The following is a 17635-nucleotide window of genomic DNA, read 5'->3' as shown; positions in this document are numbered from 1 at the left end:
GAAAATAGAAAAGACTGACGCTAGTTTTGTAGGGTTTAGGCTTGAGATTTGGTAGGGTTCCCGGAGTCTAGGGCTCTTGGCCCATTTGAGGTTGGTGCATATTGGAGTTGCCTGAAAAGGCACCATTTGCCCACTCTTTTTTCAAAATGTTCCCTGAACCCCCCGTTGGTGGTTCAGGCTCGCTCGCTACGCTCGCTCGCCACAGTGAAGTACGACAATTGTTTTACGCCCCACCACTTTCAAATGTCACCAGCCGCCCCTGATCATTACCAGTTCAAGGTACTCCCATTCTGAGTCACCACTGCTCCCAGAGTCTTACAAAATGTCTGGTAATAGTCGCTGCTCACCTACGAAGACAACACATTCATGTCTTCCCGTACTTGGACGACTGACTCATCAAAGCCGTACCCAAAGTGTCTCCAATACACTCACATAACACTGCTGTTACTACACCAACTGGGGTTCACAGTCAATGTGTTAAAATCACATCTTCAACCTTCCAACACTCAAAACTATTTAGGAGCCAGTTTAGATACTCAAAAAGCTCTGGCTTTCCCCAATGCAGCCAGAATTCACAATATTCAGGCTCTGATTCTTCAGTTTCAGCCCACTCACTCACTACCAGCTCAAGTGTATATGCAGCTGCTCGGAATGATGGCCTCTTGCATCATGATTGTTCCCCATGCCAGGCTTCCCATGTGTCCCCTTCAGGAATGCTTAGCAAGTCAGTGGAACCAGTCGCAGGGACTCTTAACCAATCTAGTGTTGGTAAACGGCCTTACTCATTGCTCTCTGCAGTGGTGGAACCCACAAAAGTTGACAAAAGGACGTCCCTTCATAGACCCTGTTCCACAGACAATACTAACAGCAGATATGTCGCTCACTGGTTGGGGAGCTCCTCTCCAGAAACACACAATTCAAGGCTTGTGGAGTCAAAAGCAAAAAGCTCTCCACATAAATCATCTAGAGCTGCTAGCAGTGTTTCTAGCACTCAAAGCCTTTCAAATTCACCTTGTAGTCAAAGCTGTCCTAGGTCGCACCAACAACATGACAGCTCTGTATTATATACAAATACAGGGGGAGCACTCTCTCCAGCTGTCACACCTAGCTTAAGACATTTGGAATGGGCCATACACCACAAAATCTATCTCCTAGCAGAACACCTCCCAGGAGTAAACAATCCGATTGTTGACCTTCTCAGCAGACAGAGGCAGCAAATCCATGAGTGGGAACTTCACCCTCAAGTTCTCCTCCCATACTTTCAAAGTTGGTGGTTTCCCCAAAGATCTTTTCGCAACACAAGAAAACTCAAAATGCCCAAACTTCGCCTTCAGGTATCCACACCAGCTCTCCCAAGGCAATGCACTATGGATGAACTGCTCAGGGATATTTGCCTATGCTTTTCCGCCTCTCCCACTCATTCCATTAATGGTTCGGAAACTCATGCAAACATCCCTCACACTGATTTTAGTAGATCCCACATGGGCCCATCAACCTTGGTTCATGACCCTGCTGGAGCTATCAGTAGTTCCACATCAAAAGCAGCATCTCACATCCAATCACCTCACACAGAGCCATGGAGAAATCAAACACCCAGATCCCAAAGAACTAAACCTAACGATCTGGCTCCTGAAGTCATAGCTTGGTTATCTGAATCTTCCACCAGACTGTATGAACAGTATCAGAGAGGCCAGAAAACCTACTACAAAAGCTTGTTACGCAGCTAAATAGAAGCATTTTGTTATATATTGTAATAATACCAACATCAATCTTCTTGATGCTTCCATACAAGATATGTTATTTGTTACACTTGCAGCGGTCAGAATTAGATTACACTTCTATCCATTTACATCTCGCACCGATAGCTGCATATGTGCAAAACAGGCAACACTTGTCTCTCTTTAGGATATCAGTTATCAAAGCTTTTATGGAAAGACTAAAAAGAGTTATACCACCAAGACTTCCACCAGTGTGGAATCTTAACATAGTCCTCACACGATTAATGGGCCCACCTTTAGAACCCATGCATAAATGTGAACTGCAATTTCTCTTGTGGAAAATCGCTTTCCTCATTGCAATCACTTCACTGAGTAGAGTGGGTAAGCTACAGGCACTAACCATAGAAGAACCTTTTTTCCAGCTTCACAAAGACAAAGTGGTTCTTCGTACCAACACTAACTTTCTACCTAAAGTAGTTTCTGCCTTTCACATCAATCAATCGGTTGAGCTACCGGTGTTCTTTCCTTACCCAGATTCAGTGGCAGAACGAGCCCTACACACTTTAGATGTCAGAAGAGCCCTCTTATACTACATAGAAAGAACAAAGTCATTCCGTAAGACTAAACAACTTTTCGTTGCTTTTGCTCCACCTCACAAGGGCAATCCTATTTCCAAATCAGGATTGCCAGATGGATTGTTAAATGTATTCAAACTTGTTATGCAAAAGCAAAAATAACTTTTACAATACCCCCTAGAGCGCATTCCACTGGCAAAATAGGGGCTACTATGGCTTTCTTAGGAAACATTCCCATAGTTGACATTTGTAAAGCTGCAACATGGTCTACACCACACACATTCACCAAGCACTATTGTGTAGATGTGTTAGCAAAACAACAAGCTAATGTAGGCCAGGCAGTACTTAGAACACTCTTTGAAACAACTGCAACAGCTACAGGTTAGCCACCGCTTTGGGAGAATACTGCTGTATAGTCTATGCAAAGCATGTGATCTACAGCTCACATGCCTCGAACGGATAATGTTACTTACCCAGTAAGCATCTGTTCTTGGCATGTATAGCTGTAGATTCACATGCGCCCACCCACCTCCCCGGGCACTTATATCTGTTGCAGTTCTCTCTTACTTTATATACATACGCATGAACATCTCTATTCTAAACTTACTAACTCCATTCTCACCCACGGCGGGAAAACAATCTGGAGTCGTTGCCCATGTGCACTATCACCGAAAGGAGGAGTCACCAACCTTGTGACTGGAAAGACTTCTTCGAAGAAAAACTACTTGCAAACATCCGGACCCAACACTAGATGGCAGGAGTATGCAAAGCATGTGAATCTAAAGCTTAACATGCCAAGAACAGATGCTTACTGGGTAAGTAACATTATCCTTCCATGTGGGTACCTGGGGGGACCATAAGAAAGGTGGTTGAGCTACCCTCCTCCCCCCCACCCCCACGGAAGGAGATAGGAGGCAAAGATAATACAAATGTGTTTTAAGGGCACCAAAATAATTTGAAGGGGAAGGATTCCAGATCAGTTCTGAGCAGAATAAGTGGAGTTTTGGTGGGAAAAAAACCTGTTGTTCCATATCATCAGGCCCAGTATTATGCCTGCCAATGGACAGGCCATAAGAAGGGAGACTCTGTCATAGGAATCACCCCACCCATAGGAAACACCCCACAGGTGGGTCGACCCTGTGAATTGCCTGTGTAAGTCAAGTGAAATCTGTGAGGTGGACACGGGTTACCCTAGTGTCCATGGGTGTAAAGGAGATGGAACCCACAGTTCACATATTTGATAACACTAAAAAACACAGGCAGTGGCCTTCCATCAATGGAAAGAAAATAGTGGCTGTGCGAGACACAAGAGCCAGCATTATTTATCAGATGTCAGCTGGTGTGTGCAGAGCAGATCCTTCCCAATGTATGTCACTATTTGGTGAATGCTGACAATCTGGCCAGTCACCATACTGTGGCTTCCCTGGAGTGTGATGGGGATCTCTGGTCCTTTAAAAATATCTGAATGGCCTGTCATACCTGTAGATTGTCTTTTTGGGAATGACCTAGAGCATACTGTCTGGAAAGAAGTAGAGCTCAAGATCCATGCGGAGTTGTTGGGCTTGCCTGAGTGGGTGCCGCTGACCATACGGTGTATGGCAGGCCCGGCCATCAGGGTAGTCAAGAGGACTTTGGGCCTGAAACAGTGGGCTTAGTTCCCACCAAGAGGAGATGGGGCAAGTTGCATGTAAATCCAACCACTAAAATTCCCACGATCCAAGAGGAGTCCAGTCCCGGCACCAACAGGGAGAAGATATATGTCCTGGGGGACCTCACTGAGCTGGCTGGCTCAGGTATACCAAAACCTTTGCCTGCCTTTTCATCCACTTTTACTAACCCCATATACAGACAGAAGTATCTTTAAAAGGGTAAGGGTGGGCATTGTTGGGCCACTTGACCATCTACCCGGTGCCCTGAGGTCATGCCTCTCAGAACAGTGACTGCACCCGAGGTGGCCAGCCACTGATGGGAATCTTTACCCATGTAGGGTTTCCTTAGAGCTAGTGTTTGAGAGGGGCGACTAACTTCATGTTGGTGGGCATGAAGCCCATGTGGGACAAGTGTGAGGTTACCTAAACGTTCTCCACACCTTAGACCAATGGGCTTGTTGAAAGCTTCAACAAAACCCTCAAAGGCATGATTATGGTCCTCTTAGAGCCTTTAAGACGTAAGTGGGGCATCTTCATCCCCTTTCTACTGCGTGCTTACAGGGACGTCCAGCAGAAGAGAGTGAGCTATAGCTGATTTGAACTTCTGTTGAGCCTGCCTGTGAGAGGACCTCTCAGTCTTGTGAAAGAGGGTGGGAAAAACTCCTGAGGAAGCTCACAGCATATAGCTGACTACAAGTTAGCCCACAAATCCAAAATGGGGGAATATATGAAAGAGGCTGGTCTAAACTTAGAGACCAGCTGGGTGAGCAATTATACAGTGGTATGATCAGAAGTCCTCTGGCAGAGTACAACCTGGCCAAAAGGTATGAGCCATGGAGCCCATGCAGTTCCCAGCCTACCAAGACTGGTACACTGTGCCCATGGGGTGAAAGCGAAGAAGACTGAGGTTTCCTATCCGCTGGACCTGCAAAGTCCCAGGAACCCTTTTGCGTGTTCTGCATGTTGACAGACTGAAGCCACACTTTTAGTGGTATGATATTGCCAGCAGCGTAACAAAACTTGAGGGGGCCCCCTGCAAGGTATGTGGAGGGGCCCCCTCCGGACTCAATCAGGAGCTCTCTGCCTGGAGTACTGTGCTGAGGGGACTCCCTGGAGCTTGGCCACCCGCACCACGGGGTCTTGTGTTACGCCACTGGATATCACCATGCTCCTGGTGACTGATTTTGGGGAGGAGGCTGAAAGCGGGCCCCTCCGACTTTCCTGTCACACAGAGGGCAAGATGTCTCAGTGGAGGGAGTGGTACTCTCTCCTGCTCTGACAGAAGCAACAACAAGGTGAAGGCCACTGGCAATCGCTTGGGCCTCATCCCAATCCATTGTTTTTCGCCCACCATGCGACCGTAGTTTGGACACATCCATATGCAAATCAGTTGTGGCCCTGCTCCAATGGGCACAGTGAAGCCCGAACTGCCATGCCAGATCCTCCCTGAACCGGAACACAGGCAACCCAGGACGGGGTTCGCCCTGACTATCATCAGCCAAGTATAGCTTGGTTCCAGTGGCACAATGAGCAAGGGACCCACATGCGGATATGCCTGTTGCACTTAGGGAGACACACTGAATCATCCAAATAAGTGATGGCTGGACTGCTTGATTTCATCTCAGTCACTGTTAATCACACAGGTACATTTTCACTAGAGATTACAGTGACTCCGTGAGATTCACTCATAGCCGAGATCTAAAAATTGGGTAGTCTAAATTAGAGAAAATCTAGGAGGTGTTCATGGGTCAGAACTTACTCCACAAAAGGCATTATCTGCCTGTTTCTGATTTCTCAAAACACTATTGAAAATCAGTCCGGTATTCCTGAATGCACACTGCAAGCAGGCAGTTCGAGTTGATATTTCTTCACACATGGACTTTGGGAATGGTTCCCATCTGGGTATGCCTTAAAATGTAACTGCTCTTCTCAAGTAGATTTCGGGAGGGGGGGGGGGGGTACAAAGTAGACAGGGGTTACTAGACGCCATTCCAACTGTGGTGGCTGATTTTGTTTACCACTGATATCCTGGGTTTTCCATCATACTGTGGCTCAGCATGCATGGCCAAGTACACCCTTCTGTACTTGACTCTCAGGGTAACAAGGGGGAGCAGTCAAAGGCGTCTCAAGAAGATACATAAGGCAAAGACTCAACTCAACAATAAACCAACAGACCCAATACTTTAGTGCTAGCCCGGGTGCTTGTTTATTCAGAAAAAAAAATACCTTTATTATTACAGGGGTTGGAAATACTACACAATTAGGTAGATATGAGAAAGGCGGAGAGATGATGCGTCACCTGTGGATTGAGCAGAGGTACCCACTTTCTGGAACTTTATATCCTCACTTAAAAAGCCCCAGTACAAGAGGGAGACTTTGAAAGCACTGCATTCTACCGGACCCCAAGGACAGATGGACTCCTCGAGGAAGGGCTCCTCACTGGAGTGGTGGGACTGACATGGACTGTGTATCTGTCTCCAGGTCCAGTGGTCCTATCCTTCCCACTCACTGTGGGGAACAGTATAGTGATGAAATAGGGGTCCATGAAAGAGAGTTTCCCAGGTGATTCTGTGGACCCGGCCTGTAGGTGGGTGATCTCCATTGGGGAGTCTGTGGACTCGGCCTGTAGGTGGATGATCTCCATTGGGGAGACCCACAAAATCTCTGCAATTGGCTAGGAGGCAGTGGGACTTGGGGAATGCATGAAGAGAAGGTAATCTGCCTTGAAGTCCATGGAGGGCTGCTGGGGTAGTCTCCAGGCCAAGGACAAACAGGCGCTGAAGCAAAAGGACAGGTTCTCCGTGTGAGGAACTAAATGGAAGAGGGCACAGACCTTGAGCTCTCCCCCCCACCCTCTGTGGCAGAGCAGTGGTAAATAAAATCAGCTCCACAAAAATCTAGAGACCAGTAGGCCAACAATGAACACTCTTGTCGACTATATTATGATTACCTGTAAATTAGCATGCCAAGGCAGGGAGCTTCAAAGAGCCTGCTAACTTTGGTATGCAAATCTGGCTTCCCTCTGAGGGGATGCCATCCCCCCTGACCAGGGCCCATTTGGCACTCGGACAGGCAGGAAAATTAGTTGTCAGAGAGGCATGTTCACCTTCAGGCTAGCTCCATCTCTAAGGTGGGCTTCCTGATGTGGACACAAAATTTAAATTCTGCCATATTTGTGGTGGCAGAATTAGTAACTCTGGGACAGGGTTATGCCCACTTCCCCAGGAAGTAGTCATATAGGGGGTGTCCTGACCCAGGGGTACATAGCCCATTGTCTACTACCCTACACTCCTCTAACACCCCTAAATCTATTATTTAGGAGAGCCACTGGTACCAGCAAATCAGGTCCTGCCGACCTGAAAGAAGGACACTGAAGAGCCGCAAGAACAGAGGATCAGCGACTGACTTGGCCCCAACACTGTCGGCCTGCCTGCTGTCCCCGACAAATGTGCCAAAGATGACTTATCCTGCAGATACCCGTGCCTCCAAAAGTCTGTGAGGACTGCCAGCCTTCACCCAAGACCCAGGAACTCCTGTGGAGTAGTGGAGGTGCTCCCCTGCATGCTGCAGGCACCCCAGAAGAGCTGCGAGGACTCCAGACTGCCAAAACCCTGACACCAGAAAGCACCACTTCATCCATGCCCCTTATACCGAGTTGAAGGGGGCCAATGGTGCCAGCGTGGTCCCCAGACCCTCCAAATCTGGAGGCCACCTTGGGTTTACCACCTGTGGACTTCCTGACACCACCTGCACCCTCCTTGTGCAGGCCCCTTCTACCGTTAGTATCTCCAGTGACAAAAAATGATGCCTCAGGACACTTCTGCACCCGGCCGCCCCGTGAGAAGACGACCTAACGTGTCCCCGCGTCTCCGAGCGTCGTGAGACCTGAGCCCCCTAGTGGGTTCAGCCGGGTGGTTCCCCAGTCACAGCTTGCAGCCTTTTTTTGACTGGAACAATCCCCATTGACTTCAATGTGACCCCCAACACTGTATTGCACCTCTGCACCCGGCTGCCCAAGCTGACCTGTTAGTGCTGCCTTGGTCCCAGCCCCATACTCACCTTAAGTGAGATTGGTCCTGTAAGTCACTGTAAAGTATATGCCGTTCCTCCATAGGATAACATTACCGCTTCAGAAATTGCACTGCCGACTTTTGAAAACAGTAAATATTTGTAACTCGAAACATACTTAACTGATTTTGATGATCTGTGTACCTAAATATATATAAAGATGCGTGTTATTTTTATAAATTGGTTTGCACCAGTTCTTGACTGTATGTATGCAACTAATGTGTAACACTCATCTGATAAGCCTAAGGGCCTTATTATGAATATTGCGTTGCGGAAGCGCCAACCCCATGATTGAACCGCCTGTCAGGTTAGGAGTTTTCTCCTGTCTGGCGGGCTGTTCTTTGGCGTTCCCACTGCAGTGCCTATGAAATTGGCATCGCAATGGGAACGTCAAAATCAGTACCTGCAGGGCATGAAGTGCTGCAGTCCATGCAGTGCAGGTACTGGGATGCATGCACACAGGGGGGCACAAGATGAGCCCCTCCTGCATGCACCCCATGCCTCAGAGGCACAGGGGGGGCCTGTAGGGCCACCTTTGTTTCCGCATGCCACACTTTTCATGGTGGGGAGGAAACTCGTAAAATGCTTGGCGGGCCTCAGCCACCCCGCCAAGCATGTTGTGGCTTCAAGACTGCCAAGCCACCGCCATGGATCTCTGATTCCTGGTGGTTACGAAGGTCCCAGGGCGGCCCGGCCACCCTGGTCGTAATAGGGCAGTCAGAAAACCGCCACTGCCACACCCATGCGAGTCTGGCAGTCCGTGGACCGCCAGACTCATAATAAGGACCTAAGGCTGTTCAACCTCACTACCCCCAAAGACAGCACCTTGGGTTTGCTAGAGCAGGCCCCTGTCCACTTATAAGGGATACCTATACTCTTTGCACAGTATACCTCTTTTTGGTATACTACATAAAGATCCAGCTTCATACATTATGGAAGACATGCTTTGGTGATACTGATACGACTACGAGAGCAGGCAATGCAATCGCCAAGTCTTGCTCTCGTAAGAGAAGGTGGCGGTCTGCTGATTCACTTTACCTACTTGTCCATCTTACTTGATTAAGCCCTCACAGCTGAGATTTGCTTTATGCCTGACAGAATGTATTCCCTAATTGACAGACAAAAAAATCCCTCAAGATAGCTGCCAACGCTGTCCCCTACGCTGATGTGCAGGTAAGTGAGCTTTTATTACTGTTTATTCTTATCTTGGGAGAGTCGCTTTAGCAATTTCCTGCTAAATTTCAGATTGTAATTGTTTTACCCGTAATGCCATGCTCTAGCTGGCGGATCTTAATATTTGCCTATGTTGATAGACTTATGGAGCAGTCTTCCTTGAGATGTGTTGTTTGATTTTGCCTAGAGGTGAGCTTCCTCAGTCTTGAGCTTGATTTTAATGTTTGTTTTGGCCTTTGCTGTCTCCCTCGCTAAGCGTTTCTGGAGATTGACAATAATATAATCACATGTTTTCTCTATCTAAGATGGGGACCCTCGCGAGACCGGCAGTGAGACTTGCTTACTTTAATACTGGCTGAAAACAAGACATTCTTGGTCTGTTCTCATGCTTGTTTGATGGTTACATGGAGAGTAGCTGCCTGAGGGGATTTAACCCTGCTTCTGTGTCGTACTTCTTTCAGCTATTTTCACATATGGAGAAAAATGAGAAGGTCGCTGGGCTGTCATCTCAAACACTGTTCTTGGTATCCTTGCGGGATATGATTGAAACTGCAGTGGAAGCAACTTCTAAATCCAGAGAATGTTGTCCTCCTCCAAAAATCCCTAGCGTGCATGACCCTCACGATCCTGGGGTTGACCTAGAGTAGGAAAGCAAAAGGAGCATTTATACTGTTAAGGGTACTTACTGGGCAGAACTTTTGCAACAAGTAGGCGGCAATATTTGCCAACTTCTGACACATCTGTTGATGAAAACAACTTTTTGGCCCATTATCAGCGTGTTGAGCCCGAGACTGTTCCTTTCCATAATGCAATAAGACCAGCTTTTTCCCACAAATGGAAAGAGGTGGACAAAACATCATTCCCAAGATCCTTGGCTAAATATTATCTAGTGGGTACATTTACCGAGCTATTGCTGCACGCCGACATTTGTGGATGCGCCCCTAGAGGGCTGACGCAGAACAGAAAGCGATCTGAAGTTGCCTTTTGATGAGTCCAGGTTTCTTGGGCAACAGCTGGAAGACATGATTAGGAAGCCTGTTGAAACAAGACCCTTATGATGCCTGTGAATTCCTTTGCTAGAGGAAGAGCATTTGATTACAAGAAAGCCTTTCCACCTTGCCCTTCTAAAGGTGCTTTGCAGCCCTTTCGGGGAAGAGGTCACAGCCGGGGTACCCCAACTCCTGTTTCAGCGCTCCTCCATCCAATCCCCCTCCTCTAAAAGCATACCAACCACAGTTCTTCTGGGATTGGTGTATGCCTTTTGTTGTTTTGGGGTGTTTGGAATCGGACAGTAAAAGATGCTTGGGCAGTGGAAGTGGTATCAGAAAGTTACCACTTAGACATTTTAAAAGTTCAGAGCTTGTTTTTCAGATGCATCCCTTTGTCGAAAGATGCTATACATCAGCGAGCTCTTCTAGAAGGCATTCAGAAACGGATCCAAATGCAAGCCATTATTCCTGTCCCGCTTCAACAACAGGGCCAGGGGTTATACTCAATTTTATTCATGGTCTGAAAGATATCAGGAGACTGTCGGCCGGTCCGCGAATGTAAAATCTTTGAATGGATTCCTGAATCATGGAGCCTTCAAGATGGTGACCCTACAAAGCATCTTTCCTCTTTGATTGTGGGAAGTGATTGTAGGTCTCTGGACATGGTAGAAGCATATTTGCATGTTCCAATTTTTCCTCACCAGAAATATTCTGTTGGAAGGAGAATAAATCTTGATTGTGAGGACTTTATCAAGGAAGACCAGGACTCTGAGTAATGAAGTTTACTGGTAGGTAATCGAAGCATTCCAATAGCCAAATAGAGGTACTCATTTCCATCTGGCTGCGTTCCATGCAAACGTTGTGCAAGCTCAGAAAATGAGCTGGTGCACTAAATGTGTTGAGTAAAAAAAAAAACTTTTGCAGACCGTAAAATGGGCGGATACGTTCTCTACAATTACACTGTGTCCAGATTTCTTCTATGAAAATAAATAAATTATATGATAAGATTTGTTTTGTGATTTATCTAATTTTCAGTTTTCTCTTTTGTGTGTTTCTGTAGGAAATAGATGGCCAAGCACTTCTCCTGCTGACGCTACCCACCATTCAGGAATGTATGGAGTTAAAGCTTGGCCCCACCATAAAACTCTGCCATCACATTGAAAGGGTCAAGCTTGCCTTCTACCAGCAGTTTGCCAAATGAAGCTGCCACACTGAAGTGAACCTTGAAGCACAATCGCAGATCCGCATCACTCAGAGTCTAAGACGAAGAGCCAGGCGGAGGCGAAACATGGCTCTTCTTTGGTGGCAGACTGTATAGAGCCATAACCTTTTGCACTTTTAAGGGAGAAGAGGACGAGCCTGAACACATCTCCAGCAAGATGCCAATCAATTCTCAGTGAGCAAAGATATCAAATCAAGTCTGAACAGGATGCGGACAATCATTCACTCTATGGAAAAAAACTTTCAAAGACCATGTAAAATAGCTTTTACGAGGAAAGTAGTACTACAAATCCGGATTTTATTTTAGGAAAGAACACAGTCACAATAGGCAAAATTGACTATTTTAATGTCATAAAGCACAGCTTCTCTGAAATAATTCAGCTCCAATCTCCAACCTCCCTAATCCAATTCTTATTGAATGCACATTGTTATGTGGTGTTTACGACTTCTTATATTCTTGTTGGATTTTGAATCAAGAAATATTGTGAAGTGCCAGGTTAATGGCGCACACACAGCTCCTTGGTATGTTCTGTGTGTTATTTGATTTTAGTTTACACAATTTTTATTATTTAATTTCGTTTTTACTACCACTATCTAGAGCTTTTAAATGAGACATGTATTTCAGCAGGGTGTGTTCCTGGGAAAACTTGGTCAAAAATGGATTCTGAAACTCTTAAACTTCTGTGCTAGCTCTTCAATGTCATAGCAGTCATTCCTTATTCCTAGCTGAGAGTTAATAGTTTTACTCTGGTTATATTTGCTTTTCCAAGTCTTTATCCATTCCACTTTATGCACCCAGTCTCTTTTTGGGTTGAACAGTGAGTGATTAAAATAGGACATTACCTTTCTCATATAAGGCATTAAACACTGCTCAACCAGCTAGAAACATAGGTCGCGGTTGGTTGGACAAGTCCAGCACTTCAGACGCCCTGGCATTTAAACATGCATTAGTTTTAACCAAATTCTGATGTTTACTTACATTTGTGATATTATCTCTCATGAAGTCAGTGGTGAACAGTTGTGCCCTTTAGTAATTGTTTTTAATGACTTGTACTATGACACCTCATGTGTAATGGAAAATTATGCAGCTTTACATCCAAAATCCAGTGGCAGAGTTGATAGAAAACTAAGACAACATGGTAGATCTTCTTATGATTGCATAGAAATGACAGGATAAGTACCCCATACATCCATTATGTGATACAGTTCTCTCCTAGTGACTTATGTCTGGAATGTTTATTTGTGCATATCTATAGTGATCGAGAAATACAGTAAAAATCTAATTGGTGATCAAATCTACTCCAAGCAGAACTATGATAGGGCTAAATGTTTATTTCTTAACACAGCAGGGACTATTTTATATTTTCTCAACCAGCAGATTAAGAACGAATGATCATTGGCCCCTGCTACACCACAGTAAATCAATAATTCTATACTTACTACAAATTGGCTACCCATTTGCCACTGGGTGGTCATCAATCAAAATCTTTCCTGATTACTTTCAATTTAGCTGAGTCAGGAAACCTTTATTTTTGTAGGGTATACCAGAAAGTAAATCCTGCTGTAATTCTGTACCATACACATTGTATTGTTACTCTATTTTTATTTCAGTCCCCTCTGTTTTTAATTGCTTACAAATATATTTAGTATGTCTACATTGCAATTTTATTTTATAATCATTCACACTCGCAATCAAAAGCTTGTCACCTTCTAGCACAGTGGTTCCCAACCTCAAAAATATTGAGAAAGGGAAGGAAAGCCACAGTTATGAGTTACAGTAAAGTGCAAGTTCATGGCCACCTAGAGGGTGTTCGAATCAATTGGTAAGGACATTTTTGGTCCTTATAAAGTAGTTATAGAAGTGGTTCTGTGTTTAGTCCTATTGTTACTGCAAGGTCAGACTAAAATCAGATTATTAAGTTTCCAAAATACCCTTAGATCCTTCTATACACAAAAGGCTGATAACAAATTGCCCCCTTGACACCGTGCCTTGACCCTGCCAGTCTAGTGGTAGCGTCTAGTTCTAAAATCATAACAACCTAGATCATAAGTGATGTTTTTACACAACCAGCCATTTGCAAATTTATGAAAAGGCCTGACTGCAAAGTAAACTTTATCGTTAACGTACTGTACATGGGTTGACAACTTTTTTTGCCAATCAGTTAATGAATATCATGGATTGTGCAATTGACGCCCCACGTTTGAGTCTTTTCTTAGTTCTAACTCCCCTAATGAGCGATGGCAGACAGTAAATATTCTTATAAAAAACAATGTTCCTCGATTACTACTCCTTACAAACTGTCACACAATGAAGTGCCTCATCTAGGCTGGACTGTTGTTTGTGCAGGTCTACACAAGTTCCTGCTGTTGAGGTTTATGGCCATCCAGAAGAAAGTTACATGCGTATTATGACTGGAGTGCGAATGGACTCCTGGCCACTTCTATACTTAAACCTCAGTAGTCCATTGTACAACCTGCACTATTATGCACATGCCAGTAGTGCACAAATTCAGACCCCAAGAACAGTATGGCCAGTTTAGTTGATTAGGCCATTTGGGGTAAGCATGTCAATTGGGCCAAATTGTATAGGAGGAGCAAGAGAGGCACTATGGCTTTTGCAAAAGTTATCAATCCTCCGCTTTTCTGCATTGTTTGATCCAGCGCCAATTCTTGTGATAATGAGACGTTTGATTCTATTCTGAATCCTGACGTGTCCTTGCATCACAGATCTGATATATTTGGTGGGGAGGGATCTCTGTCTGCTTTGTTAAAACGTTTTATAGTGACATTTATTGCCTTCTTCTCATTTTCTCTGTAAATGGCAATTCTTTATAAGAAAAACCTTGAAGCCCTTCCAATGAGTGAAAAATATGAAATCACATATATTTTGGCATTTTATTTGGTGTGCAATGGAGCAAATCTCCGTGTTTAGGAAGCTGTTTCTTTAGCCCTGCTATCTCTGTGCCTGTCTGACCGAGGAATGACGTGGAACTGATTTCAGAGTATGACACACAGTTGTAAATTTGCTGTAAATTATGTTGAATTAAAATAAATATGTGTAACCCTTTCTTGTGCTTTCCATGGCGTGTAGGATATTAAAACAGAGAGCACGGTGGTTATTTTATGTCCGTTTTCGTTTGATTCCCCAAACTGGCATTAATCTCCTGTCTGAATTACCTATTCGCAGATGTAACTTTTAATTTCGGGCCTTGTGTTTCTGTGTCTTGCTGGCAAGAACAGGCTTGCTGCATTTTCCATATTTTAGGCATTCCCACAGGCTGAAACATGTTGGGAAGCAGAGGGCCTCCAGCGACCTGCATTGCCGCCCTGCTTCCTCGTTGTTCTGTCTTTAGTATAAAGGCCAGGTTAGCTGGTTTTACATGTGGTTAATTTTCAAACGTCAGTCACCTCCGGCCGGGTGGGTACAAACATTGGCAAAGCAGAAAACGTTTTTAGGTCTCGCCTGAGACAGCGCTTTAGTGCTGCTCTGGCGAGACTTATAGTAAGCGCTTTTGGAAGTGGAAACGAGTGCATTTCATGCCGCCAACTACAGTGCATGTGCTCCGGGCGCGCGCACCATTTGGCAGCCTGAAAGCATTTGTTTTCTTTCACATTCGCGGCCGCACGGCCGCCCGCGAAAAGTGCTCACCATTTGCCAGCCTGCATTGCCTCTCTCCCCTACCCCCTCCCTTATCCCACTTCCTGCGAGAGATTTACTCGATAGCCCGCCGCAGTGCCGCCCCTCTGAAGCTTTGTTCCATTCTGGAGACGGGTGTTGCTGTCTCCAGGCACGCAGAGCGGTACCATTTACTTTCGTGGCGGGGGGCTTGTGTCTATGAAAGGAAGGAGCCGAGCTCCTCTGTTCACATTCCAGAGCTATTGGCCGTCTCCCTTGAAGCGGCGCCATGGCTATCTATTCACACGTCGGACACTGGTCTTTGTCACCCCACTTTGTGTGCTGTGGTTTGGTGGTTTTGTGATGTATGGCTTCACTGTAGCGTGAATAACCAGATTCTAACCCTGGGTATTCATTCACTGCTGTGACGCAGTCAAAGTAGAAAACCGGAGCTGTTTCCCACTGTCGCTATATCATAAAATAATTCCGGGCAGCGCTGACGGGACTCTCTCTCTCTGACAGCCCGTCAGCACAGAGAGCACAGGTTCAGGTGGGGCGCGGGGAATGCACAGAGGGTGACTGGCGAGGGGAGCAGGAGGAGACCAGGGTATTTTGTGTTTGGGACTCGAGTCCATGTCCCCGTTATTTCAACTCTAAAGGTTTCCCCTACGGAAGAAAGTATCGCTTACACTGTTGAAAGCGCCTGGAACCTCCCACCCCCACATCTTATAGGAAGGAATGTGCTGCTATCCAACCTTTCACCTTCTTGGAGATGTACGGGTTACCGGCCTCGTAAGAAACTGCCAGCAGAATGACTCAGGGCCGGCTTTAGGGTGGTGCGACCGGTGCCACCGCACCGGGTGATGGCTTCCTGGGGGCGCCGTGTATTAAATTTTTTAAAGCTTTTGAAGCACCTGCTGCAGCGTTTCTTTCCGCCTGCAATTACCAGGCCTCACATTAATGTCAAGAAAACTCGTGTGATTAGTTATCTTCCTGGAGAGAGATCACGGTTTTGTAAAGTTGAGGTTTTGACTTTGGTGAAGCTAGTGCAGAGGGTTAATATGCCTGCTGCAAAGAACGTGTACCAAGCAGATTACAGAGTGCATATGATGTAAACAGGTCAGCAGATTACTGCTTTCAAAATTGACATCTTTTTTGTTACTTGCAATTTATAACTTAAAGTCCTAATATAGAATAGTGAGCTATTAACTTTCATCATAGAACTGCATACACACTGCAAAGTGTACATTAGAACATTGATTAATGTTGCAAAAAGGGTTAATTTGGCTAGAAATCGATTTTTTTAATTAAAGAAACCTCTCAATTATGCTGTTTCTTTTTCGACTCTGAGTTTGTTCTTCTCCACACCAAACCATACTGCCTACCGGTATGGATGACTTGTGACGCCTACACTTTCAGGCCACACACTGCTGCACACGTAACACTGCTACACGCCACACACTGATGCAGGCCACACACTGCTGCATGCCGCTGCATGCCACACACTGCTGCAGGCCACACACTGCTGCATGCCGCACACTGCTGCACGCTGCACAATGCTGCACACCGCACACTGCTACATGAAACACTGCTGCAGGCCCCACACTGCAGCATGCCACGCACTGCTGCACACCACACACTGCTACATGCCGCTGCACGCCTCACACTGCTGCACGCCTCACACTGCTGCACGCCTCACACTGCTGCACGCCGCACACTGCTGCACGCCGCACACTGCTGCACGCCGCACAAATGCTGCACGCCGCACAATGCTGCACGCCGCACACTGCAGCACGCCACACACTGCAGCACGCCACACACTGCTGCATGACGCTGCACGCCACACACTGCTGCACGCCACACACTGCTGCACGCCGCACACTGCTGCACGCCGCACACTGCTGCACGCCGCACACAGCTGCTGCACGCCGCACAATGCTGCACTCCACACACTGCTTTTATGCGAGTTTATGCTACTGACATTTTAAATGACAATGCCTTTTGTTTGTTTAAAGACAAAAACATAAATAAAAGGAATTGTAATTTTACAATGCCAATAGCTCAAACTCTTATAATTGCGAGACCTATTGCATTGCAAATGCTTGTTTTATTTGAACGTGATAAAGGATCAGTCGGCCTGCCCCTGCATGAAACTCAAAATGAATGTGGGAGGTTGATCTGAGCTCAGTAAGACAACAGCTGTGACGTGTGGGTAACATCTGGGTTCTGTGTGCACTGGTATGTGCGTGGCTTGCCAAGACTGTCTTTTGAAGTTAGTATCTTTCTTCTTCAGTACAGCTTGCCAGCACTGGATACCATGCAGGGACACAGCTGAGAGAGAGTTGCAACATTCAGCTCGGCCAGTTGTTTGTTTGGTGCTGCGCCTGACCCCGGCTGTCGACCCAATCTAAAACAGCGACCCGCCCCTCCTCTTCCGGGCAGCTGACTCGAAGCACCTCGCGCCCAATTGCTATTGTAATATCTGCCCTGTGCGTGACAGAATTGTAGCAGTCGCTGGTTACATTGTACTCTGTGGCTGTATCCATGCCAGCCACACTGTATCACACTGCATAGTACTTTCATTCTTTTGTGCTTGTCGTTTTTTAGGTCTCGCCTGATTCAGCGC

At 46.1% G+C, this 17635-nt stretch overlaps 1 protein-coding gene across 2 annotated transcripts in view; it reads left to right on the top strand.

Annotated features, from left to right (window-relative positions):
- SFMBT1 (Scm like with four mbt domains 1) overlaps positions 1–14460 on the top strand; it is a 482765-nt gene extending 468305 nt beyond the window's left edge. For both annotated transcript variants that reach the window (XM_085624542.1, XM_085624541.1), the window contains one exon: positions 11233–14460. In XM_085624542.1, the coding sequence (XP_085480668.1) occupies positions 11233–11373 (141 nt within the window). In that variant the 3' untranslated portion in view covers positions 11374–14460. The remainder of the gene's footprint in view (positions 1–11232) is intronic.
- The last annotated feature ends 3175 nt before the right edge of the window (positions 14461–17635 follow it).

The sequence above is a fragment of the Triturus cristatus genome, chromosome 9, assembly GCF_964204655.1.
Source record: "Triturus cristatus chromosome 9, aTriCri1.1, whole genome shotgun sequence".
Classification (NCBI taxonomy): Eukaryota; Metazoa; Chordata; class Amphibia; order Caudata; family Salamandridae; genus Triturus; species Triturus cristatus.
This window is presented reverse-complemented; position numbering and strand designations above follow the sequence as displayed.